Below are 27,260 nucleotides of genomic sequence, written 5' to 3' on the forward strand. Positions count from 1 at the left end.
ACAGCCTTGGTGCTTCTTTAAGCATCAGTGGTAAAGGATCAGTTTGCTGTTGTTCTCATGTTAATGTTCCAATCTGTCACAGACTGATACTTGCAGAAAATAAATTTCTAGAGAAACAAATTAACAAAAACATAGAAAGAGAAGATTAGGGGTGCCTGGCTGCCTCACTCAGTAGAATGTGGGACCCTTGATCTAGGGGTCATGAGTTCAAGGCCCAGACTGGGTGCAGAGTTTACTTTAAAAAAAGAAAAAAGAGAGAGAAGCCTAAAGTTTTTATTACTATAACATAAAAAAAACCCAAACTCATAAATTACTGTGTAAACTTACTATAAAAGGTCCTAAATGTTTACCTTCAATTGCAGCGCTAATATCAGCAACAAAGTTTGGTCCATAAGTCATACTCCGAGTAGCTCTACTCCAAGACTGGCATTTGTGGAAACTGACTGGGTCTTTATGTAAATGCTTCCTCCATTCCCATACTATCCACACTTCCTATACAAGTTCTATTTATTCTTCATAGCCTAGCCCCAAATCCACACTGTGCTCAACCATGCCTACCCAGTGGTTCTCAATGGGGAATAACTTTGTCTCCCATCAGAGACATTCGTTAATATCTATAGATATTTTTGGTTCTCACAACCGGGTGGTATTACTGGCATTTAGTAGGCAGTGGCCAGAGATGATGTGAAACATCCTACAACACACAGAAAGCCGTCCACAACAGTCTACAGTATCAAGGCTGAGCAAGCCTGACTTGCACCAACCACTGCCTTCCCAGAGCATCTCCTTCATCAGAGTCCCATCATACTCCTAGTCACTGCCAACCCAGCAAAGAATGACACACAGCCTGGCACGGTTTTGTAACAGCTGCATGTATCTGCGATGTTCCCCAACTCAGCCATAATTCCTCTGAAGACTGAAGACCGTGAGAGAGCATCACATCTGCATCCCCAGTGGGATTCAGGAGGGTCTCTTCGGAGGAGCTGCTTATCACATACCTGTCAGCTAATCTGTCTCCTTCCCCACCTGCTAGATGTGATGTAAACAGCTCTAACTAATTTCACCACCAACACAAGTATAAAACTACTTTCGTCTGCATTTAAAAAAAAACTTGTTTGCATTAAAAACAACAACAACAAAAGAACAGGAGCACCTGATTGCTTCAGCTAATACACATGTGACTCTTAATCTCAGGGTCTTGAGTTCAAGCCCCACATTGGGCATAGAGCTTACTTTAAAAATTAATTAACTATTAATTAATTTAATTTTAAAAACAACAACAACTTGTATTACTTATCAATGTGAGGCCATAATAAAACCTTAGCAAATGGAATGAAAGATATGGTTGATTTGATTTTATTGTTTTTACATTTTTTGTCAAGACTACATGTTTACTTCCTTAAAGAAAAAAGTCAGTCAAGTATAAAATATGAATTTAGGATGCCACGATTTTACAAGACTAGAATTGAAAGTTTTACACAATGGCTCATACACGTGCCGCCTGTTAATGAGATAATACTTTGCAGAAAAGCTGGTCTAGCAAAACTTGCTCTAATAGTCAAAATCCTCTGCAGTAAGGAGGAAATCCTGCTGAGGACAGTATTTTCCACAGGCAAGAATTACTGTTACTGGCCTTCATCCAAAGGCCATGCCTTTATCAATGGCTGGAGATGCTACTCTGTACATAGTGTGTTTTTGAATATGTTGTTCCCATTTCTGCATCAGTTAATCCTCAATTGTGTGGAAAGTGATCCTAAGAGATGATCTGGAAACTACTTCTACTTACATTTGAAAAGTAATTTGAGGGACAGCAGATCATTTTCACAATTACATTTTATGAGGCATCATATAATTAGCTCACATTTCCTTTGTAGGCACAAACTGATACCTCTAAGAGAAAGTCTGGATGCTCTTTTATTTTCTTTTTTAAGATTTCATTCATTCATTCATTTATTTCTGTCAGAGAGAAAGAGAGAGAGAGAGAGCACAAGTAGGGGGCGCGGCAGGCAGAGGGAAAGCAGACTACCTACAAGGAGCCTGATGTGGGGGCTCAATCCCAGGGGGTCATGACCTGAGGGTCATGACCTGAGCCGAAGGCAAACACCTAACTGACTGAGCCACCCAGGTGCCCCTGAAAGTCTGGATGCCCTTACCAGCATTCTATGGACCCATTCTGCCTTGGACTGGCCACATCCTCAGCTTAATCTTCTGACCTTGGGCTTCTGAGCAAATCTACGCGCCTTGTCTGCTAAAAACTCTCACCCAGCTTCAGCTAGACACGTGGTTCTGTTTGGATCTCACACAACTGCCAGATAAAATGAAGTCTTGAGGAATACCTCCAACTTCTGGTGCTTCCACCTCAACTCTCTCTGTATCTTTAGCCATAAAATTCTCCATTCCATCTTGACTCAAGAGAGTTAAGTGGGGAAATTAACAAAGGAGAGAGAGAGAGAGAATATGTTGGGAGCCAGCACAAAGAAAAATTAAAGTCTTCTTTAAAAGGTCAAGGAGTCATTGTTTACTCACAGGTTTTTATGAGACCTTGTGGAGGCCTTGCAATGTGCTAGGCTGTCCTAGGAACTACAGGAACACAGGTGACAAAACAAGGCCTCTAATTTGATGCAGTACATCGTCTAACGGGGGTGGGGTGGAGACAGGGCTTGCCAACCATGAACTTCCGTATGAAACTGGCAGTCACGGAGAGGTGCCTATAGGGCTAGGCAGGACTCTGTGGGGAAGTGTGGGAGGAAGGGGGGCCTTCATGAAGCTCAGGGACGTGTTAAGCAAAGAACAAAAGCACAGTGCCAGAAATATAAAAAGAAGGAATATAATAAATCAAACAGCTCTGAGGATAATGGGGGAAAGGCGCCTACAGGTAGGGATTATACCTAAAGGTAGGGAGAAAGAAGGTGGAAGGCAAAAGAGGAGTCTAACAAGGGGGACAGAGGTAGGAGCAAGTAAGTTACCTTCTCCTGGAACTGGAGATTGTGGTTTTCTGTATAACTGAAGCACATCCCTTCAAACACAAATTTATTTTTACCTCATTTTAAACTAATTTTAGTTCAGAAATCTTTCTAAAATGCACTCCATGTGTTCCTGCATTGTTCAGCAGAGCACGTCAGAGCAAAACATGCCCAACCTGATTCAATCTGTTCTGGATGAAGAATCATCATTATAATCCATTTTTGTACTTTGATGTGGTGCACTGGCATTCTCAGAGTCACTTATGTGTAAAAATCTGCTGTTTTACCCTATACCAACTACAGCCTGAAACTGGCTTCTGGAAGTCTCTCGTTCTGCCTCCAGGAGAAAGCTGGTACTTCTCAGAGCTTCCCTTTGCCCTCAGTGGAGCGGAAGACAGCTGTGGCCGGTTTCACTCAGCTGTCTGAGGTAAGGCTCTGAAGGCCAGCCCCCTGCCCAGCCCCCCAGTATATGGAAGAGCCAACTGCCCCTCAGAGGCCCCTCTGCTTCCTTCCAGGTCTCCAGCGTCATTCCACACAGGCGTTCTAGAATTCTTATATCTGAGCAAGAGAAGGAATAGTATAATACAATCACCTCTCATAATATGCATTCTTCATGCCACTTATTTAAGAAGCAGGAAAATACAGGTATTGTTGCTTTTTCAAAGTTCACAGTATGCCACTTCACTTTTATATAAAAGGCCTACATTAGTACCTATTTTCACTAACTGAAAAAAATCCAAAGAGGATTTTCACCTTGATGTAAAAGGCAAAAAATAGCATTCAGCATTTGTTTGGCAGCAAGCCTTTATAGAAGTAGAGTGCTCCCCAGCAGCGGGAGTGGAGCCCCCAAGCTCCTTCCCTGGAACTACACTCAGCAGCTCAGCTTCAAGCCTCCGCAGCTTTGAACTGTGTCTCATAATGCTTTATCTCTATTCATTGTACGCATCTGTTAGCAAGATGAGTCTTCAGGTATCAAAAAAGCCTAAGAGAGGTTATCTTCTTGGGTTTGGGAACACTCAACATTGTTTTCATATAAATGAACGATAACTGCTTCTTTGCTTGATGGCATTTTGGCTTATGAAAAGTTTCACAGGAATGTTCTACTTCTGGGTTGCAGGGGAAACCTATAAATCATGTCCCTCACAGCCTTTTATGTTTTCCAGGGCAGACTTCCGTGTATGGGCTCCATGCTGGTCCCACTCTGGCATGGTCCTGAACTCTTGATAAGCTCAATATTTGTGATGTGGAAGCTGTAGAAACAATATCTCTTTTTCATTCATTCAGCAAGTGCTACATGCCAAGTTCTTTAAAGGAAATGTGGAGGTATAGAAAGATGAATGCAACAGCTGTGACCTCAAAGAACTTGGAACTTGCAGTTCAAACAACCTGGGTACAAAATAATTAAAACCAAGGGTGGAACGTGTGGAGGCCCCAGGATAGCAGTTCCATTGGCTGCACCATGTTGGCCTGGAGAAGCAGAGTCCTCCCAGTTTGGAGGGAGGAGGAGAAAGGGAGGGCCGTGGGGAAGACTTCACTGGCAAATCATACAGGCTTCAAAGAAAGGAGAGGAATCTGGTCACAATGCAGGGTGAGCACAGGCAGAGGGGATGTTAGGAGAAAAGGCATAGAAGGCAGAAGGTAAAAAAAAGCCTGGTGTATTTATATAGTAGTCAAAGGAACAGAAAGAGAAAACGCTGCAAAGGTAGGTCAGATTCAGATCACAGAGGGCCCTAAATGCCAGGCCAAAAAGTTAGGCCTTGAAGCTGTAAGCGTTGGGAGCCAATGAAGTTCTTCTAAGCTCTCTGAACCGAACACACAGACTTAATCTTGTTAAAAAGATGAAGCCCTTTTCTCCCCTTTAATGGAAAAGGAATTCAAAAAGTCAATTATTAATCATCTCCTCCCTGTTAATTATCTCTTAAAAACCAAGCTCGCTATTAAAAGGGCCCCATGGAACTAACTAGACAGCCTCCATTTGTCTAGCTCTCACACTATGGGAACTACTTATCCGTAGAAAAGGAGTCATCTAGTCTAAAACAAAGGGCAGCACAGACATACAAAGCAAATTCATTCTTTTGATGAAAAATAACAGGAAGGGTGACATCTATTCCAGGCCACAAGCTCATATAAAATATTTTGTGGAAAAAAATAAACTCTCTTCCACTGGCCACTTGTATTTTAGTGAAATTTTCTAGAACAGCCACCTTCCCAAGAGGATGCTATTTTTCCATCTAGCTCTGGTATGACTTTCTTTGTCCTCACCCAAATAAACACATCTGCCCCTGAAACTTACCTACGAGATAGATCATTTTCGCATTACATTCCATGGGACTCTGTATTACCCTCTGTTTTCCATGTTTACCTTTTATCCTCAGAATAGGAGTTGTATGGGAGGGGAAAGGATCATGCCATGTACCCAATCTGCATTCTGAATACGACTAAACACTGTGAAATAAAAAGTACTCATAAACATAGGAAAACAGATTAACCTGATCAATTTCCAAAATAGATATCCCTAAATAGATAACCCAATTCTGTGTTAATCATATTGGTTCATATGTAGACTAGAAGAAAAAACTTAAAAACTCAAAGCTAGAAGAGTTCTTCAAAGGATGGCTCTCAACTGGTTCTTAAAAAGCATCAACATTATTAGTCGTTAGAGAGATGCAAAGCAAAGCCACACGGAAATACCACCTCACACCTACTAAAATGCCTAGAAATGAGAAGACAGACAATAACAAGTGTTGGTGGGGATGTAGAGGAACTGGAACCCTCAAACCTTGCTAACAGGAATATAAAATGGAACAACCACTCAGGAAGACAGCTTAGCAATTCTTTACAAAGTTAGACATACAGTTACCATATGAACCACCAATTCTTCCCCTGGTCTATATCCCAGGGAATTGAAAACATGATCACACTAATGTTCCCAGTAGCATTATTCATAATAGACCCAAAATCAGCACAATCCCAAAGTCCATCAACTGATGAATGAATGAACAAAATGTGGTATTCATAATAGACCCAAAATCAGCACAATCCCAAAGTCCATCAACTGATGAATGAATGAGCAAAATGTGGTATATTGATGCAATGGAATATCATTCAACCATAAAAAGAAATGAAGTACTGATACATACAATAACATACACGGACTCTGAAAACATTATGCTAAATAAAAGAAGCCAGACACAAAAAGCTATATATTATGGGATTCCATTTATGTGAGAAGTCCAGAACAGGCAAATCCATAGAGAAAGGAGATCAGTGGTTGCCAGGGGCTGGGGGCAGGAGGGAATGGAGGTGACTGCTAATGGACATAAAGAGGTAAGGTTCTGGAATTAGATATGGCGATAACAGAGGAAGTATATTGAAACCCAATGAAAGGTACAACCGGAAAGGATGAATTTTATGGTACGTGAATTATATCTCAACTAAAAACAACAATAATAGCCTGAGGAGAAACCTGGAGCCCAGAAAAGCTTAGTTTCTTGTCTAAAAACAGAAAGCTGATTAAACGGCAGCAAAAAGTGTGGGGGGAGAGCACCTGGCTGGCTCAGTCGGTAGAACACGTGACCCTTCATCTCTGGGTTATGAGTTCAAACCCCATGTCAGGCACAGAATTAACAAAAAAGAAAAAAAGTGTCATCACCAGAACCAGACTGTCTCCCAACTCCCAATGCACTGTTCTAGAAATACAAGGGCAGTCAGTGCAGACCTGAATTTAACAGCTCACACCTCATCAGAAGGGAAAGATGAATCAAATGATCTCTTTAGTTCCTTCCGGTTTTAAGGCAATCTTTGTGAGCATTTTCCTCTCTGCTACTATAGATTAGAGCAGGGGTTCCCAACCAGGTGCGATTTTGGCCCCTAAGAGACATCTGGGAATATCTGGAGACATTTTTCATTGCCACAGCTGCGGGCAGGGCATACTACAAACACCCAGTGAGTAGAGACCAGGCACGGTGCTCAGCATCTGCAATGCACAGGACAAGCCCACAATAAAGATTTACCCACACCAAAATGACAACAGTGATGCCGCTGATGCAACCTCACTTAGGGTATGATCAAGTTCATTTTTAAGGTTTTCCAGGAAGTTCTGTCCTGGAGTATAATGACTCCAAGCAGCAGGTCAGAGATCAGAGTGACTGAGAGGCCAACACCAAGCACAGACAGGAAATAGACACTTTTTACTTCCCATAACTATTAGTTTCCACAGGAGTGGAAATGCCCATAGAAGTCAGATTCAAACGCCCATAGGAGTCAGATAGTTAACATAAATTAATGAAGCCAAAAATCACCGAATAACTATTTAGGACTATTATTTCCACCTTTCCACAAAGAAACTTTCACTGGCTTCCAGTCTTCATGAAACACATAGAACCCTCTTAATATAATCTTGTAGTTTCCCACTTTTGATAAACATACATGCGACAAATACTTTGTACTATAGGAAAAAGAATGGCACAAGCTCAGAAACAAGAAGCTCAGAGTTGGGAAGACAGCGGGAATGGTAGGGGGTATGGAGACCCCCAAGAGCGCATGCCCTGATGAAGGGACCACCACTAATCGACTCTGATGCAGCCAGGCCATGATGGAGTAAGGCACTGGGGTCAAAGAGATCTACAGATGTCTCAAGAAGGCAGGAATTCTAGATTGTATGTGTGTGAGAAAATCATTCCCCAGGATTTAAAATCTTTGCTCAAAAACATTTTAAAACACTGTGTTACCTCAAAAGAGAAGGGGTTCTAGCCTCTGCAACTCAACTATGACCTCTAGCCTACACAGACCCTAATAAATACAGATGTGTTCCATTTAACTCAGGACCCATTCTCTGGCTAGAACAATAATTTTTTTCCCTTAATTAAATCTGAATAGCTTATTTAGAGTTGAAAATTCACAAAGACCAGAGAACTAGTATAGACTTAAATATAAATGAAATTTATAATACTATTAATGGCTGCCTCGTCATTAAGTTCCAACAACTTTACAAATGGGGATACTGAGATCCAGAGAAGTTCAAAGACCTGCTATGCCATCTTGCCACTGACAACACCGGAGCCATAATTTGAACCCAGGTCATTATACTCCTAAAGTTCACCTTCTTTCCACTTACCATCTTATTTATATCACATAAATGTCTTCTACAAAGCATAGCTACAAGGCTCTCTCAGTAAATTACATGTCAAGAATCTGATCTTAGAGAGAGAGATGGCTGACAATATGGAAAGCACAAAAATTACAAAATTATTAAATGGGTCAATGAGGTGAATGAATACCCTCCTACTTCTATGGGTCCTTCCTGCCTTCCTGTGCACGTTGACTGCATCTTTCCCTCTACACACAGTGGAAGTCTGCACTCCTACAGGCCCTCTGTCCCTCCCCTACAACCACTAACAGCCCTGCCTCTGGTCCCCCACTTTCTACCCACTCTGGCACTGAACTCCCACAGTAGGCTGCAATATACTAATAAACTCTTTCCACCCAAAAGGACACATTCTTTACAGGGTAGAAAACAGGGAATGATGAGCCTGTGGAGAAAATGTCTCCCAAGAACAGAGGATCCCGGATGGAAAGAATGAGAACACACTTCTACCACTACCACCATTTGTCCCAGTAGATCTCATGGTGACCCAAAGATCTCAAGGGATTAATTGTCTCTGTCCTGGACCTCATCCCCACCAACCTTTTCTTCTCCTGTATTACCCCATGAATTTCCCATCCCATCTTGCTCCCTCTAGCTCAACACAACTACTCAGCTCTACTCTATCACACAAACGAAGACAACTGCATTTAAGGTAAATCATACATTTGGTTTCAGGACATCCAACAAAACATTCAACAGTGTCTTCAAAGACCATCTCCATTTCTCTCTAACCTCTGACTCCTTCTTCTGGGACATGGCCATTGGGAAAATGGATGACACAGACGTAGTGTCTGTACCTTCTGGATTCTATGACAAGGCAAGGTATTTGAAATTTCTGAGTTTCATTTTCCTATTTTGCTAGAGAGAGTAAAGGAGGGTGGGAATGAATATGAATGGCTTCCAAGCCAAGTTCCTTTGAGGAATACAAAAAACAAACATAAAGCCTTGAGTACGTCCCGCACACGGTGTGAATGAGAGTTGTCATTTCCATTACTATCATAATCTTTATGAAATATTAGCTTTCCATTTCAACCCGTATTTCTTATATCTCTTACCAGTCTCTGCAGCAGCAAAGTCATTGCACAAAGTCATTTCACATGCCAAGGACACTGCAGCTACAGTCACCTGCTCCACAGCTGAGTGGGGACCCCTGGAACTGCTCCTCTCTCCTTCACTTGAACTCACACCCTGTTATCCAAGCCTATTTCTGAGTCCGCAAGACCCAGCTTCTAGCTGGCCTCTGAGCAGGGGCTTTTCTTGTGAGTAACATGAGATAAAAGTACTGGACACAAAATCTTAAGACAGGGAGGAGTTCAAATCTGGAGTCTTTGAATTGAATGATCCTAGGCATGGTACTTAATCACCCTGTACCTCAATATTCTCATCTGAAAAATGGATATAATAAACAGTTTGTAGAGGCATCCTTATGATTAAATATCTTGTAGGAAAAAACCTACCACATTCTGGGCACAGCAAAACACTAACTGTTCACCTGACCTTCCAGGGCTCTAGGCTCAGCAAGGCTGAGCAAGGCTCAAGGTAGACAGGCTCAAGGCTCAGCAAGGTAGACAGTCATACCTGACAGTCCGCCTATCCCAGTATCTTTCTCCCCTTCTCCCACAAAGCCCCAACCTCTTTTGCCACCATCCGCCTGCCCAGCTGCCACCTAGGAAAGCTTCCCACAAATGTTTAGCAAGCATCAAAGTTCAGTGTTCAGCTTCACAGTCATGATAATCAGTTTCTTCACTCACCTTCATTAAACACAGAGATCCTGGCCCTTCTCTACCGCCCTCCCCCCCTAGATCTGGGGTGAGATGTTTGCAGAGGATACTGTCTGCCCATCAGTTCAACTTGATGTCTCCCATTTCTTTCCCCTTTTGCTCCCAGACTCAAAATACCCTACGTTCAGTTATGCATATCTGAAAGAGCCTATGACAGGGCTGGCAAATACATGGCATAAACCCTGGTCCTCCCTGCTCTGGAGCCAGGTCAGACATCAACAGTCAATCACACTGTTTGTTTCCCAGCTCATCCCAGCCAGAGCTCCAAAACCCCTCTCCCAGCTTCACCATCCATCAGTCAAAATTGTCATCCGGGATGAAATCTACTTGCTAAGCACAGGAAGCCTAACATCAAACCAGGACTCTAAATTCATGTACTAGGACAGCAAAGAATAGTGACCAATTAACTGCACAGTAGTAAGCATTCTGTACGTATGAATAAATATGGCTTAGGGCCTCATGCATGACATGCTGTGTACCTATAAAAGGTTCATAAATTAATTATAATTAATTAATTAATTAGAGTTACAGAGCTCTAAGTGATTTATTTGGGGGAATGACCTCAAATTGTAACACTCTTATTATTTATTTAATTCAAACTTCAGTTAAAAAAAATCTTTATCCTTAAATTTACTAAAAATTTGAAAATTTGGCTTAGGAAGTACTATATACTATACTTTTTTTTTTTTTTTTTACTGTTATTACTACTTGCTGCTATTGATAAGGATATATCAGAAACAACAGGTAATATGCACTGAGTTCTTACTATGTACCTGGCACTCTGCTTAATACCTCCTATGGAAGACCTATTCATTCAGTTCTTAAAGCAGTCACATACAGAAGGTACGGTTCCCATCCCATATTTACAAATGAAAAGTCTCAGGTTACTTGTCTAAGGCCATGTCCTTTAGCAGCGGCAGAGCTAGAATCTGGACAGCCCCAGCCTTAAATGTGAGACTATACTGCCTTCCAATGAGAGATAATCCACGGATGGGGCAAAAGTAGGTGCTTGGCTTCAATATAAGCTAACTCCAGAATTAAATAAACCAGCAAATGTTCAACCCAAATACTTTGGCTTCTAAGTAGTTTATTTATCATAAAAGGTTAGCACAATCCAAAACTCCCGTCAATAGGGGATCCAGGCTTGTGGAAGTGGCCAATTCCCATTCAAAGAACCATCCTAATGAATGTAATTTCTAAAGCAGAGAACCAGTAAGCTTCAAATCACATGGGAATGTCATGAATGAAGAAGACCATACTCCCACTCCTTTTGTAGCACCAAAAGGAAAGCAAAAGAACTCAAAAGCTTACGTTGGTTGTGTTGCTTTGGGTTTTCTGTTTTGTTTGGATTTGTTTTCAACATAGGATTGGTATGCAGTAATAGTTGCTGACTTTAACTATACTTGCATTTACCAAATACCACCCACTGACCTGTCAAGCAAGTCACTTAATTGGGTCTCTCTTCTTCTCAACCTTCTACTCCCAAATCCACTAGGCCCAAGCTGACAAAATGCCAATTCCAGATCCGAGCCATCGCTGGTAGGGAATAGAAAACACATCTTGAAGTACCGAAAACCCTTTGCCTGCACTCACAGCCAGCATTTCATTTCCGGCTTCAGGAGCTCTGAAGCCATGTTGGCAGAGAGCCCACGAAGGTCCGGCAAGGAGGCAGACACACCCTGATGCACACCACACCCTGCCCTTCCACTTTCGGGGGTCAGTTCCAGGAAACACCCTTTGGGGTGTTTCCAGATACTGAACAGCCCAGAAGAGTTCAATCCCTTCAGGAATAAATAAACTGTCAGTGGTAACAGAAGGAACCAGACCCAGGGGACCAAACACATTATTCTAGTCTCCAGGGGCTGCCCCAGCCTGAAAGGACCTGTGCTTGTTGGTAGGGGGCTGCCTACCTGCCACTTCTAGTTCAGCTATCAGTCCTACTACAAAGCTGTGTCAAGAGCCCAGAAGGCACTTTCCTAGGTTGATTTCTTTTTAGAGTTCAGAAAAAAAATAATCAAATGTAAAACAAATAACAACACTTTGAGTTACCAAAGTTCAGTTCCTCAGTAATTAGTCAGTGCTGGCAGATAAACTCAGATAAGCCTATTTTTAAAAGAGGACAGATAAAAGGGAGGCTGCAGGGCCTCAAACGACATTGCTGGGCTGCGGCTGCTTGTTGACTTCTGATCTCCAAACCTACCTCTCCCGGCCCCACAACCACCTCCCATTCCAAGCAATACTGATCACTACTGGGCTCAACAATCACTCAGCAGAAAGGCTCAATGACTTACTTACTTACTTTCTTTTTTTTTTTTTTTAAGATTTTATTTATTTGACAGAGAGTGAGAGAATCTCAAGTAGACCCTGCTGAACACTGAGAGGAAATCGGTCCCACATTTAACCAGCTGAGCCATTCACGTGCTCCTCAGAGACATGGTTTTAAACAACTAGAAAAAGGACCACCAAAAAACAATTGTATATAATCAGAAGTGGATCTTTTCCATGAAATAGTAATAAGCATTTACCATGTCCCTATTTCATAGGAAAAAAAGGCCTTTTCACTAAATTTCTAATTTGTAAAGCTAAGGTCCTTTTTCACATACTGAATTAGACAGTGTAACGAAAGCTAATCACAGAAAAAGAAAGTATATGGGAATGTAATTTGAATCAGAATAACCTGCTGCTAGCTAACTATGCAGCTACTGTAGCCCCCATTAAAGCAATTCCTACTGAAAATTTGCTGAAACCCGAAAGGATCTCCTTTTGAAGTTAGAGTTTAGAGGGTGACTTTAAAAAAAACTGAATTAGCAATTAAAGTAATAACTTCTTGATCCCATTTTTAAAATCTGCATTTCAAAATAAAGTATTTTAAACTTTCATGTATACTGACCATAATTCACACTAATTTTTATTTTTAAAAGTGAAACATTTTAACGTAAAACATTAAAAATGAAACATTTTAAAAGTGAAACACTCACTAAGAAGCTAGACTCTTTCTCTTCTGTCATCTACTTCTAACTTCACTGAAAAAACAACCAACCATTTTTTATAAATTAAACACAAAAGGGCACCTAGGTGGCTCAGTTGGTTAGGGTTAGGTGCCTGCCTCTGGCTCTTGTCCTGGAATAGAGCCCCATGTGGCTCCCTGCTGAGCAAGGAATCTACTGCTCCCTCTCCTTTTTTCCCTCCCCCACTCCTGCGCAATCTCTCTCAAATAAATTAAAATCTTAAATAAATCATGAAAAAAATCTAAAGAAGTATTATTTAATTTGGTATCTCATACTGCTGCGTATTAAACTGGTTTTTTTTTCCACTATAGTTGTTTTCCTTTTGTTTTGACAAAAAAAAATTGAAAAAACACACAAAAAGAGATTCAACTAGTCTTAAATTCCTGCAATGTGGAAACCACATTATATTCCATATTATAAATACTTATCAAAATTTCATTTTCTCAAATAAACAGAAATCTTTACTAAAAGTATCCCAATACAAATGGATAAAAAGCCCCTAGTTTTTTAAGAATCCATGTCCTTGATTAATATTTTTAAGTTTAAAATATTAAGGTAGAATGAGAAAATATCAAATTTGGGAAATAATAAAATGAACTAGAAAAACTGAGGTCAGGTCTTCAGTTGGGATAGTGCTAATCTCTCTTCCTAACAATAGAACTTATACATTAACTGCAATTCCATACAATTCTATATCCAAAAGCTAACTTTGAGATTCAGAAAATGTGCCTGTAGTCTTCCCAATTAAAGGGGGAAATTCCATTAATTAGTGTTTCTATTTCAACCCTTCTGTATTGTTATGAGTTGAATGCGCCCCCCAAAATGTTGAAATCCTAATCCCCAGTACCTATGAACGTGATGTGACTTTATTTGGAAATAGGATCTTTGCAGATGATCAATCAAGATGAAGTCATTAGGGTAGGCTCTTTTCAACAGGGCTCTGTCCTTATAAAAAAGGAGAAATCTGTGCACTGTGAGAGACACAGACCCAAGGAGAACACCATGTGAACATAAAGGTAGATGTCAAAAATGATGTATCTACATGGCAAGGAATGTCAAAGCTTGTCACCAAACCATCAGAAGGTAGGAGGAACGGAACAGTCTCCCTCCCAGCCCTAAGGAGGAAGCAACCCTGCCAACACCCTGATCTAGCTTCCAGAACTGTGAGACAAATTCCAGTTAACCCCCCAATTTTGGACCTTTGTTAATGGCAGCCTTAGGAAATTAATGCACTTGCCTTCCCTTACAATCACATCCTTGTTCCTACACCCCCCACTTACTCTTGCTTCTCCTGGTGATTTCTTACATGCTCTCACCTCCCTAACCTCACTCCACACCCTCACTAGCCAATGCTCTTCAGCATCGTTTCTCATGAAGGGTACCTCCGCCATTCTCATGGGGGACTGTCCAGCACACTACAGGATGTCAAGCATCCCTGGTATTCTCATTCCCCCAGGGTATCACGGTGCCCACAGAGGAGAACTGCTCTGGAGTCTGACTTAGTCTCCCACCATCTACTGTGTCTGATCTCTTCAGGGCAGTTAACTTCAGCTTCTCCATCTGTAAAATGGGAACAAATAACCACCTTGCCCTGTGACTCTGAAGCTTCACTGAAGCCTCTTCACTTAAAGAGGCTAAGCAGGTGTGCCTAGGTGGCTCATTAAATGCTGGCTTGGGGGGGCGTCTGGGTGGCTCAGTGGTTTGGGCTGCTGCCTTTGGCTCGGGTCATGATCTCAGGGTCCTGGGATCGAGCCCCACATCGGGCTCTCTGCTCCGCAGGAAGCCTGCTTCCCTCTCTTTCTCTCTCTCTCTGCCTGCCTCTCTGCCTACTTGTGATCTCTGTCAAATAAATAAATAAAATCTTTTAAAAATAAATAAATAAATAAATAAATAAATGCTGGCTTAGGTCATGATCTTGGTGTCCTGGGATAGAGCCCAGGTTGTGCTCAGTAGCGAATCTGCTTGTCCGGCTCCCTTGCCCTCTGCCCCTCTCCTTGGCTCATGCTTGCTGACTCATGCGCATGCCTGTGCACTCTCTCAAAAAAATAAAATCTTAATAAATAAATAAACAGGCTGATGACGCAGGCTTACCCTCACCAGCTTCTTCTGGCATTAGAATCACATAGGGAATTACTGCCTATTAGTCCATTCTACATGGTCATATCCTGACTTTAGCTGCCGTGGAATTCCTTGCCAGGGCCTCCTCACACAGCAAAGCTTCACTGAGTACATTCTGTGGAGCTGCAACAGCTTCACTGGTTATTACATGTTCAAAATAGCTACGTCATGCCAACTAGTAGGGTATGCCTTCTACAGCTGCAAAGATCCAGACAACTTTGGGCATAGTCTCTATGAGTTCCACCGGCTACTCTCATCCCCACTTGAAAACAGAGCAGCAGCCCTGGGCAAAGCTCTATGTTCTCCAACTTTGCTTCCAATTTCTTTGTATCTTTTCCTCCCAGTGATGGTCCCTCTCTAATAACCAAGGATATACCACTCATTTCACCATGCTCCATGTGAACACTGCCCAAGCTCACATCAGCCCTTCATTCTCCTTTTTAAATGGTTTGTGTCCCAGGTCTTTGACCCGTAGTTAGCACTGATGTGTTCCATAAGGCCGGAGTTTAAGTCTTTCCCCAGCCCTCACATACACCTACCACCTAATAGCACCTAACACAGAGCCTGGTACTTAACAGGCTTTCAGTGACTGATGAGCACAAGAGTCAATTAGGGGATGAATGAATGCATTGCTGAATGAACAGAGGAATGAATACATTCAGGAGTCAGGAGATCTAGTGTCCATTTAAGCCTTCCTTAGCTCTGCAGTGACTGATATAAATGACCCCAGGGTAAGCCACTTGATCTCTATGCCCAGATTTCCATCTCTGTGAATTTTAGGTGGTTGGATGTCTCGAGAAAACCACTTTAGGTTTTTTTCCAGCTCAACTGAGCCCAGAAACTTTAACAAAGAGTGAAAGATTGTATTTCTTTTTCTGAGACATTTTAGTCAAGGCAAGCACAGGGGTAAGGAATTTTCTAAAATCACATACCAGGGATCCCTCCCTGCCAGAGAGTCCCTTGTTACTTGGGGACAAAAGGCTCCAGACAGCATACAAGCTGCAGATACTGAAGACATCTCTGAAATGCTGAGCACTGCAGAGTTTGTTATCATGGGCTTCTTGCAGGAACTGAAAGTCTACCCCGTCTTCAAAGAGGTCCACAGGGACACTGGTGGCTTGCCCTCTTCTACCCAAAACTCCTCCCTTTCCAGCCTGAACAAGGTGGGCCCTGCACTCTCTTCTGGGCTCCAAATCTAACTCAAGTCCTTTCTCTGCCATCTGCCTAAGGCTCCCACATGCATATTTTATGATTTCTGGCACATTTCCTCCTTATCTAACATCCTGCAATGTATCCCTCTGCCCCTACATTATTTCTATTTCTGATAATGTGTTCTGAAAGAGGCAAGTGTCCTTGAGGTATACTTTATTACTGGTGGTTTTGGCTTTCCTATCTTATCTCCCCACTCAGTCCTCACCTAAATTTCTTGAGGGCAGAGGCCACATCCTCTATTCTGCTCCAGTTCCCCACAAGAACAAGGACCAAGCTGCGCAAGCAGCAGATCCCTAGAAAATACTTGTTGCATGAATAAAATAACGAATGAATGAAATAATTGGCGGACTTCAATTTTTCAAATTTAAAGTCGTATTAATATACTTCCTGAATAAAGTTACCAGGACACCCCTTTCCGGGTATACAACCAGAGTAAATAAAATTTTAAAATGGCACTTTAGAAATACACTATTTTCTGAGGACTGAAATAAATGTCCTTCACTACAATATGAACGAGAGCAACATTATCAGCTGTGTAAGAAATCTGCTTTTTAGGTATCCATAGCATAATAATGTGGCATTTTACTTCCTAGTAAAAGCAGATTTTACCTGGAGCTGGGGCGGATAGCCCCTTGGTGTTAATTATTCCAAATATCACTGTTATGTGTTGAAGCTGGAAAATTCAGGGAAGTCAGACAAGATAGGAGGATTTTTCTCTAAATACATTGTTTAAATCTCCGGCTGAATGGGGCAGAACACCTTTTTGGAAATACCATCGACTCACTTAGCAAAGTCAATTTCTAGTTATGTTCCTTCCTTGTGGTTTAATAAACTTCAACTAGAACCAAACTGATTTGGAAATCAAATTATTTGTTCTCCCACGCACTTGCTAGTCACAGTTGGTCACCAAATAAAACAGCACCAATGGTCAACACAACTCTGCTAGAGGGAAAACATTACGGCTATGCCATCAAAGCTTAATGTAGCTTAATTCTATAAGCCCCATTAACGTCCCCAGGCCAACACTTAACCTAAACAACTTCATTATCTCTTAGAAAGCATTACTCTTGCATACCACCATATTCTTATCATCACCGAAAGTATCAACATTACACTATTACAGAAAAACTACGTATTAAGGTAAGAGATAATTGTAATTGGAGGGACTTACTGACTGAGGATTGAGAACTAAAAAAGTGAGGTCCATTAAAATAGACAATTACTATTTATGGACAGAACAAACTATGTCTTCCAGCTCAAATCAAACCCTGTCAGAACACATACTACCAGGCAGGGTAGTGAGAGAAGCTGAGACATCACAATAAAACACCAAAGGACAAGAATAAACTCATTTTGAGGCTAATATGAATACATCTAAAGTGGGGGGGGGGAACGCTGTTACAAGGATTTATCCACATTTACACAACTGATGAAATCAGAACAGGTTAAAGCTAGAATGTAATGCTGAGTCTTACATCATAACCCTTCATTCTACAGAAGAGAAACTCAGGCAGGGATGGAGCCCCTTCTCCAAACTTTGGTCTCTGAAGTCCAGATTCATGTGCAAAACACGTAACCGTAAATTTAAAAATTAAAAAAGGTCATAGGCAGACAAGAAACACTTGTTAATGGATTTGAGGACATAGAGATCCACAATTCCAGAACTATCTTGGTATATTACCTGCTCACAGGATAAGCCAAGTAATTACCTAAAGTTTTGACTTTGACTTGTCCATCATAACCTAGGCTTCTTAATACTACAGATCAGCCCTTCCATAATCAATAAAATGCTCTTACAACAATTATTGAAGCATACAAGTTGGTGGTGAAACCAAAAGCTTTGGAGCATTCCTATGAAGAAGTGCATTTGAAAAAAATCTATCCACAAAATAATATGGGTTTCCTGACACATGAAGTGTAGTTCAATGGGGAAATCTGTAAAGGACAGGTATGACTAAGCAACCACAAATAACCAGAAATACCAAAACTATCAGGAGTATGGGGACACCACACGCCTGCATATAACGATAAGGTGGAGTTTCCCATCTATTGTTCCTAATGAAAAAGAGGTCTTTTTTGTACTACAGTGTTGACTTCTTTTTAAATAAAAAGTCTCTTCTTTTTAAATAAAAAGTGGTTTTTAAGGATTTATAAATAATATTTTATTCCATCTTCCATCTCACCTGCTTCAGAAACAAATTTGGTGACAATCTGGTTGTTGCTGGGCAGACAACTGACCAGATCAAATGTAAACAATCAATATAGCACTTTTGATGTATCTGATTATGTATCTCACCAAGGAACCCCTTAAATCTATAGTTTAACTCTTACTAAGGAAACCAAGTCTTAATAATCATGTAAAACATGTCTTCCTCTGTGGGCTATCAAGTTTATTACTGATTTTTTCCTTACAGTTGGACACCTCGCTATTTAACTTCACTTCTTCAAAAAAAAAAAAAATCAAACTAAGCAAAATAGCTTAAAATAATTAGAGAGACAACAATTTATTAATCCTCAAGATGAAATTGACCATGGCACTACAAACACACACATTTATATAAAGATATAAAAATATTCTTAGCATCCAAGGCAGGGAAAAAAAAAAAAAAAGACAAAACAAAATCCGAGCACGACAGGACAAACCCAGTCCACAGTTCTATTTGCGCAGGTATAAGACTAAAGAAACGTACTGGGTGGCGAGGAAGGGAGGGGGGAGAGCAATTGCTACTTAAACTTGTTTCATTCAGGAGCTAGGTAGCTAAGCAGCCTAGATAAAAGCGGTTTATACAAAATATAACCAGGCTGAATGTCCCAAATCGGGAAGAACTAACACTAAGGGAAACGGGACCCCCGGGGCTCTCAGACTCCCCCTTCCCCAAATTCCCGAGCCACACTCCTGGAGCTGGGGGCTGCCCGAGGACTCCATTTTCCCGCAACGCTGTCTCCCTCGCACGGCCTGCGGGTGAGCTGGGGTCCCCCACCCACCTTTGCTCCCCGCCCTTTTCATTGTTGTGCAAGTGTGATGGATCACCTGCCCGGTGCGGGTTCCCGCGTCCGGACGCGCTGCGCACCGAGACGCGCAGGGGCGAGCGGGGCGCGCCTCCCGCAGGACCCGCGCCTGGTGCCCGCGACCCCCGGAGACCCGAACCCGGCCCGCTGCCAGCCCCCGCAGTGCTCACCGCCACGAAACCCGAGGAGGAGGCGATGAACACGCGGATCACCATCCTCTCGCACGCCGGGACGGGCAGTCGGCTCCCGCGGGCTCAGGGCTGGCGGGGACGCGGAGGCAAAATTCGGCTAAGAGCCGCCACCGCCGCCGCCGCCGCCGGGCAGAGCGCTCGGGTGGGGGAAGATCGCAGGGACCTGACTCCCTCCCGCGGGTCAGCAGATAAAAGCCCAGAGCCTCCCGGCCACTGGCCGAGGGAGGAGGGGGAGGGGAGGAGGAGGAGGAGGAGGAGGGAACAGGCTGCGGGGCGTGATGGGAGTTGTAGTTTCGTTCTCTGCCTGGAGTGCCTAGTGGACTGAGCTCTTTCCAGCCCCTCCTTACTGCGTGATAATCGCTTACCCGCGCAGGTGGTTGGAGGGGAGAGGCTAGGCAGACGCTGTGACAAGGGGTAGCGAGGATCCCGGTGAGACCGAGAAAAAGAAAACTAGGCAAGAGGGTTTGGTTCAGAGTCCAACCTTGGGTTGTATGTTGTGGTTTACTGATTTGGAGCATCCCCCCCCCCCCCCCCAGAAACGCCGACAGGAGGGATCGAGCCTCCGAGACCCGCGGTCTCGAGGCGGCTAGCGTACGGGGCAAGCCCGAACCAGCGGCGGGCGGGTGGGGCGGGGTGGGCCTCTCAGCAGGGGGCGGTGGTAGGTACTGTGGGGCTGGGCACTCCTGTGTGCTCCCTGCGTCTCTGGAGATTGCAGAAAGGTGATTCTTCTAGTTAAATGAGACGTTTCCTTCTTCTGTAAACACTGCAGATTAGAAGCCAGCTGAGAGCACAACCGATATTTTATTTTTCTTTGCAAAACTGTAATTGTAGTAGAAAAAATAAATACCTAGCGAAATTAGAATCCTCCTATCAACATTGGGCATCAGGACCCCACCCGCCCCACCCGCTGCTCTACACAATGGCTTCGCCTCTGTGCCCCTTATATTTACAACGGAGCCAGATCTGGGCTTTTTTCAGAACCGATGCACATTCCAAGCGCAATCTCCCAGGAGGATGCTGTTAAATAAAAAGCTTTTATGTAGTTGCTAATAGTTTAGGAATAGTTATTTAGCAAGAGTTTTATGTTTCACAAAAGCCCAAGCCTCTCACAGGTTGGTGGAAATGAACCAGTTTTCTCTGCAGTTACTGTATTTACTTTCTGCGTTTCAGCAGGGGAGTTTAACAGAGTTCTGGGAACAATGTTAATTAATAGTTCTAGAAATAAAGAAATTAGATAATGATGCCTCTAGCTCTTTGGTTAATTTCTTGCACAGATACTAACCATCTTTGAGCATTTGCTTTTTAGAGCAATTTTTAATATTTCAAGTTTATAACCTGTCCTATTATCTTATGTCATTTCCGTAGTACTCTTTTTTAATTTAGCACGTTAACAGAAGATTCAATCTTTTTATGACTTTATTTCTTCTTATAAACAATAGCTAAATATAACCTTTGCTGTAATTAATCTCTCTGCATAGGCACATTAATTTGCCTACCATACATGTGGAAATGAATATAAATTTAAAATAATTTCTTAACAGTAGATACTACGTTTCCTATATAACTGCCACTGTTAAAAGTCAACATTTTTTTCAGTTTGGAATTATTGAGCTGTGAAGATATGGCTAAACTCAACCAATAGAAACTTAGAGCCTATTCTCTGAAAGGTACCAAAGTGGATGAAAAGTTGAGTAAATCATTTCCTCACTCAGCGGAGCACCTATTGTCTGCAAAACAAAAAGACAGGTACAGAAATAGCAACAGAACAAGACACACTGTACCAATAGATTGTTGTGTGGGTATAAAAGGGAAAAGTGGCTTTTTAGAAGAGGTTTTGAAGATGAGTAGAATATCTGCTGGCAGGTGGGGGGGGAATGCTGGGTGAGACTATGCAGAGTTTATGAGATCAACAAGCGGTTGTGCTTCAAGAAAGGGTTATGAGGGGCCTAATAGGAACAATGTGGAAAATGTAGGTTTGAATGAATGCAGCAGGACACTCTCCCTGGTTGTCTGCCTAGCTCCTCGCTCTTTTGTGAAATCTGTTCCTCAGCTTTGATCTAAGAGGTTGTAGGGGTGGCATACCAAATCCCTGTTTGTACAGCAAGACCCAGAGCTCAGTTAGCCACAAATAATTTGTCTAGGGGTGAACACCTGACCCAAGCTTGGCCAAGCAACACCCGTTCCCTAAAGATTTGGAATTAGTACTGGGAAAGAAATAGAGAGCATAAGCTTTAACTTGTGTCATGGAAATTGGGAGCTTTTCAGAAGCCATGTTTCAACATGAGAACCAGAGAAGCTGAAGAACCTAGTCGGTAGGAAGAGAACAACGAAGCACACAAAAGGAAATTAATTTCAGAGAATCCTGATAATGTTTTTGTCTGGGGGTCCTAAAGTTATGACCTGTGTAGCAAATTGTGTGTTTTATAAATAAAGTTTTATTGGAACACATTAATTTTCATGTTGTCTACGGCAGAGTGACAGAAACCATATCGCTTGCAGAACCTAATACATTTATTATTTGGCCCTTTATAGAAAGTTTGCCAGTCCTTGTTTATGGCTCAAAATGTTCCTACATCCCTACTTTTAAGGCCTACGTAACATCAGTGTATCCATATCATAAATACCTCATTTTACTTAAGCAACCTGAAATGGTTTTCTGTTTCACACAATCACTAAGAAATTTACAGTGAATTTGTTAAGCTTTCCAAGGAAGAAAAGGTTATGATCGGAGCTATACATTAAGATCATTCTGGCATGGGGTAATTTTTATTCTCTGCTGGTGAAAAAGTTTATCTCTAGAACTTGTATGCAGGACAGTGTTAGAAGGCCAGGAACCCACAATAGCACGTGTCGAGTTGAGACCCAGTGTTAATAAACAACATGGAAGAGTGAGTGAGAGTAGAAAGCAATCTGGAATATAAACTAGAGGTCCAAGATCAACACCACAGGGTATCATACCACACCCATCTGACAAGTAAAGTCTGCAGATAAGGCAGGCAGCCAAAACTGAAAGACAGAACTCTGAAAATTGAGTAGGTCAATAGGCTTTAGGAAAGCTGCTCTTGTATTACCTAAGACTTAAGCCCTTTCGTAAGTCACGATAGACCATCTGGCTAGCATGGGTTTTTTCTTAGCTTTATTGAGATATAATTGTATAAATTACCTATTTCACCCATTTCCCAACCCACCTCCTTTCTGGTAATCATTAATTAGTTCACAGTAGTTAAGGGACTGTTTTTTGGCTTAGCTCTCTCTTTTTTCTTCCCTTGCTCATTTGTTTTGTTTCTTAACTCCCACATATGAGTGGAATCATACGGTATTTGTCTTTCTCTGACTGACTTATTTCACTTGGCGTTATACTCTCTAGCTCCATCTATGCTGTTACAAGTGACAAGATTTCACTCTTTTATGGCTGAATAATAATCCATTGTATGTATACACCACATCTTCTTTATCTATTCATCTATCAGTGGACACTTGGGCTGTTTCCATAATTTGGGTTAATGTAACTAATACTGTTATAAACATAGGGGTACACATGTCTTTGAATTAGTGTTTTTATATTTTAGGGGTAAATATCCAATAACTCAATTACTAGATCATATGGTAGTTCTACTTTTAAGATTCTGAGTAACCTCCAGACTGTTTTCCACAGTGGCTGCACCAGTTTTCATTCTCGCCAACAGAGCAAGATGGTTCCTTTTCCTCCACATTCTTGCCAACACTTGTTATTTCTTGTGTTTTGGATTTTAGCCATCCTGACAGGTGTGAGTGAGCCACTATGATTTTGAAGTATAAAGGGAAAAAAATAAAATTTTAAAATATTTGCAACTGTTGGAAAATATTAAAATACCTATGATTTCTATTGGTAACAAAGTCATAGATGTTTACTGCTATTACAGTGGCTTGTTGCCTGCATTCATAATTGAAGGAATTAGTAAATTTTTTGAAAAGATTTATCTGTTCATTTTAGAGAGAGAGAGAGAGACAAGGCACTTGGGCACGTGAGGGTGGAGGAGACAGAGGGAGAGGGAGAAAGAATCTCAAGTAGACTCCCCATTGAGTCCAGAGCCCAACACTGGGCTGGATGTCACGACCCTGAGATCATGACATGAGCCAAAATCAAGAGTCGGATGCCTAACTGACTGAGCCAGCTAGGCGCCTTGGGATTAGTAAAGTAAATTTCTGTTACAGTTTAATGAAAGTATAAATATGTTAATTTTTTTCTCAATTCAAGTTCATGAACTCCGTAACTTCTATCCACAAGTCCCTTGGTTAGAGTGGGGGGGCAGTTGTGTCCAAGAACCCCCGTTTAAGAAACCATAGTCTGACAGTATCCAACTGTGTAAAAGCCTAGGAATTTACCTAAAAAGAAAGTACAGAAAGAAACAAGAAGGAGCCATGAAGAATCCCTTGGAGAACTCTTCCATTCAAAAGTTGGAAAGAGAACAAAGAATTAAAAGGAATGGAGGAACTATCAGAAAAATACAAAACAAAAAGACTACAGTGTCACAGAAGCCACGAAAGGTATTCTAAGCTTTAAGAAGTAGAGAATAGCACGAACATTGCTCAGCCTGGAAGTCTGGAAAGATAATAAAAAAGGAGGCTTGAAGTCTGTTAGTTGGGTAGGCTGTGTTCACATTCCAGCTTTGCCAGTTAATTTCATGGACAAATTTTGCCACCTCTCTAAGCCTCCGTTTTCACATCGATAAAGTAAGTATAAATAATGGCTCTCATTCACAATTGTTATGAGAGTTAATTATGCTCAGGATATTCTCCAAATTATGCCTGAGGGTATCTGTTTGCTCCACCTGGCTACAGATGTTTGGACCAAATCTGTGTATTTCCCTCAGTGGGACCCATTGCAGCTTGAAAGTAATTTATGACAATTATGCCCAGGCTTGAAAATACAAGCCAGTCCTCTCTCCGGAATTCACAGTTGGAAAATCGAAAGACTAAGGCAATTAGCAGTAGGAGCATAAAGGAGGATGCTGCAAGGGAGGGTGGAGTGGGGTTGAGACGCTTTGAGCAAGTGAAGGAATGAGGAAACAGAAACAAAGACTAAGAGAAAGTCTGTCTGTGACAGGAGAATGGAGCCCCTGTGGCCTGAAAAACAGAAACACTAATGAAGAGGCTGGCAGCTGTCCTACATCCAGACTCAGTTTCCACAAATCCAAGCGTGCCACAATTCCTGCCTTGGGTTGCTGTTTAAACACCTCCAACTTTATGGGGCGCCTGGGTGGCTCAGTGGGTTAAAGCCTCTGCCTTTGGCTCAGGTCATGATCTCAGGGTCCTGGGATTGAGCCCCGCATTGGGCTCTTTGCTCAAGCGGGGAGCCTGCTTCCTCCTCTCTCTCTGCCTGCCTCTCTGCCTACTTGTGATCTCTGTCTGTCAAATAAATAAATCTTTTAAAAAACAAAACAAAATGGGACGCCTGGGTGGCTCAGTTGGTTAAGCAGCTGCCTTCGGCTCAGGTCATGGTCCCAGCGTCCTGGGATCGAGTCCCACATCGGGCTCCTTGCTCCGCAGGGAGCCTGCTTCTCCCTCTGACTCTGCCTGCCACTCTGTCTGCCTGTGCTTCCTGTCTCTCTCTCTGACAAATAAATAAATAAAATCTTTAAAAAAAAAAAAAAAAAAAAAAAACAAAACAAAACAAAAAAACCCACCTCCATCTTTTATCTTGGGCTTGTGTAAGTCGGGGTCTTTTCCTGACACCTCTAAAATCCTGACCAGAACCTCCACGTGACATGTGGGTAGTGAATCACGTGCCCACAGCAGTCATGAGGAAGGTCCAGGGATACACAGGCTTCACTACGCAGACTATGTAGCAAATGGGACCAACCTGCTCAAAAACTTTGGGTTTTTGTCCGAAATATTCTGATATTTCAATGTCGACTCAATTTTTTTAAAAACTGAGTCAACTAAGCCAAAACTTCTGCTTGCAAGTCCTGTGCAATCCTGTGGTTCTCCAAGTTTCTCCCTCCAGTGTAAGTAGAACTCTGAGGCCAGGCTTGGCGCCCACTAAACCCACAAGTAGCACCAGGTGTTATTATAATGATGGTCTGTTATCATTGCTGGCCTTTGCGAGGGCACTGCCAGCAGAGGATGGAGGCATTCCCCTGACAGCAGTGGCTTGAGGACGGATGGGGCCCTAGAAACAACTGTTTTAGTCTTTTCTGATTGAAAGTTGGGGAATGATGACAGAAACTTAAAGGGGCATCAGGGAGCATAAACATTCTTCAGGAAGGTTTATCTAACGACTAAATAAAGAGCTCTTTTATTTTATTTTTCTTTAAGATTTTATTTACTTATTTGACAGAGAGAGAAAGATCACAAGCAGGTGGGGAGGGGAGCTGGGGAGATCAGGCTTCCCGATGAGCAGAGAGCCTGATGCGGGGCTCCATCCTAGGATCTCGAGATCATGACCCGAGCCGAAGGCAGAGGCTTTAACTCACTGAGCCACCCAGGCACCCCTAAAGAGCTCTTTTAAACAGTCAGGTGACTCAACTGTCCAGATTTTATTTTTAGAATGGAATTGGATCTGATTGATAATTCTTCACTGTCAGGGCTGCCTTCTTTTTAACAGCACTTAATCCAACACTACCTAACTCCCCAAGGAGTTCAGTCAAGGCACGTCAGTCACCACACCATGCCCATCACAAATCCCTGCCTGCTCCAGGCAGTTGCTCCTCTGAAAGCTGAGTTGGTACATTTGGCTGTTAGTGGGTGACAGATCTGTGGGAGAGGAGGTTAGAAGCCAGAGGGCAGGGGTAGATCAGAGTGGTAAAGGAACTGGTCTCGGGGCCAGACCTGTCACAGCTGTATGCACCGTCTTTAGGCAATTTACTTAACTTGGGACACCTCACCTTCCTCGTTGTTGGGGGCTTAACGGAGAAGACGCATGTTAAGTGCTTTATTATATAACGCCTTGGACGTAGTTAGGACTCAGTAAGTATTAGCTATTCCTAATCGTGTAAAGTAAATCAGAGAATGGCCTTCATTTGCATAAAGAATATAAATTTCATAAATATTTCCTTTTCTTAAGATTTTATTTATCTTAGAGAAAGTGCCAGCGGGGCTGGAGGGTTTGGGTGTTGGTGGGCAGGAGTCCAGAGAGAGGGACAAGCAGCCTTTGTGCTGAGCACGAACTTGATAAGGGACTTGATCTCACAACCCAAGATCATGACCTGAGCCAGTAAATCAAGAGTCTGATTGTCAACTGACTGAGCCACCCAGATGCCCCTAGATTTCATAAATATTTCTGTTTTATGTCTGTGAGTTTAACTATCTAAATAACAAGTTATGGTTTGTATGAGCCTCTTTGTACAGTGCCATGTTCAGTTAAAGTACTTAACAAAATCTTTTTGATGTTAATGAAGTTTAGAGAAAGCTGTACTTAAGATAAAAGGGATATTGGTGAAATGAAGCAGTAATAAAGTCAAAGAACAGGAGCTTGAATTCCAGAAGAGAATTCACCCTCTGCTTTTATGTTGCTTCATCAGGCTCATTCTATTTTCAATAAAATAAAATCTTAGGAATACACTAACCAGTCCCTGAATTGGATGGAATTTTCCATGCTCATGTTTAAGGAATGAAGGAAAATCATAAAGTAAGGAATAAGCCTTGAAACCAACATATTCTTGAATCTGTGCATATTCCTCAGAGGGTTCACTATCTTGTCTTACAGGAGAAAACACGTTCATCTCTTCAATGCCTTGATTCCCCTAGAAATTGGAAAAACGTATGGGAAGAAAAGCAAAGGGCATAAGCCACCATCTTGGAACTGTAACAAGGAGGATTTGAGATCTGCTGGTCACCAGAGGAAGAACTAA

At 42.1% G+C, this 27,260-nt stretch overlaps 1 protein-coding gene across 2 annotated transcripts in view; it reads right to left on the reverse strand.

Moving 5' to 3' along the window:
• SH3BGRL2 (SH3 domain binding glutamate rich protein like 2) overlaps positions 1–19,693 on the reverse strand; it is a 76,312-nt gene extending 56,619 nt beyond the window's left edge. Inside the window, exon 1 of one of the 2 annotated variants that reach the window (XM_059177229.1) lies at positions 19,408–19,693. In XM_059177229.1, coding sequence (XP_059033212.1) covers positions 19,408–19,452 — 45 coding nt within the window. In that variant the 5' untranslated portion in view covers positions 19,453–19,693. The remainder of the gene's footprint in view (positions 1–19,407) is intronic. The other variant, XM_059177228.1, reaches the window with a different exon arrangement.
• Between the last annotated feature and the right edge of the window lie 7,567 nt (positions 19,694–27,260).

This window comes from Mustela lutreola, chromosome 6 (assembly GCF_030435805.1).
Source record: "Mustela lutreola isolate mMusLut2 chromosome 6, mMusLut2.pri, whole genome shotgun sequence".
Taxonomy (NCBI): Eukaryota; Metazoa; Chordata; class Mammalia; order Carnivora; family Mustelidae; genus Mustela; species Mustela lutreola.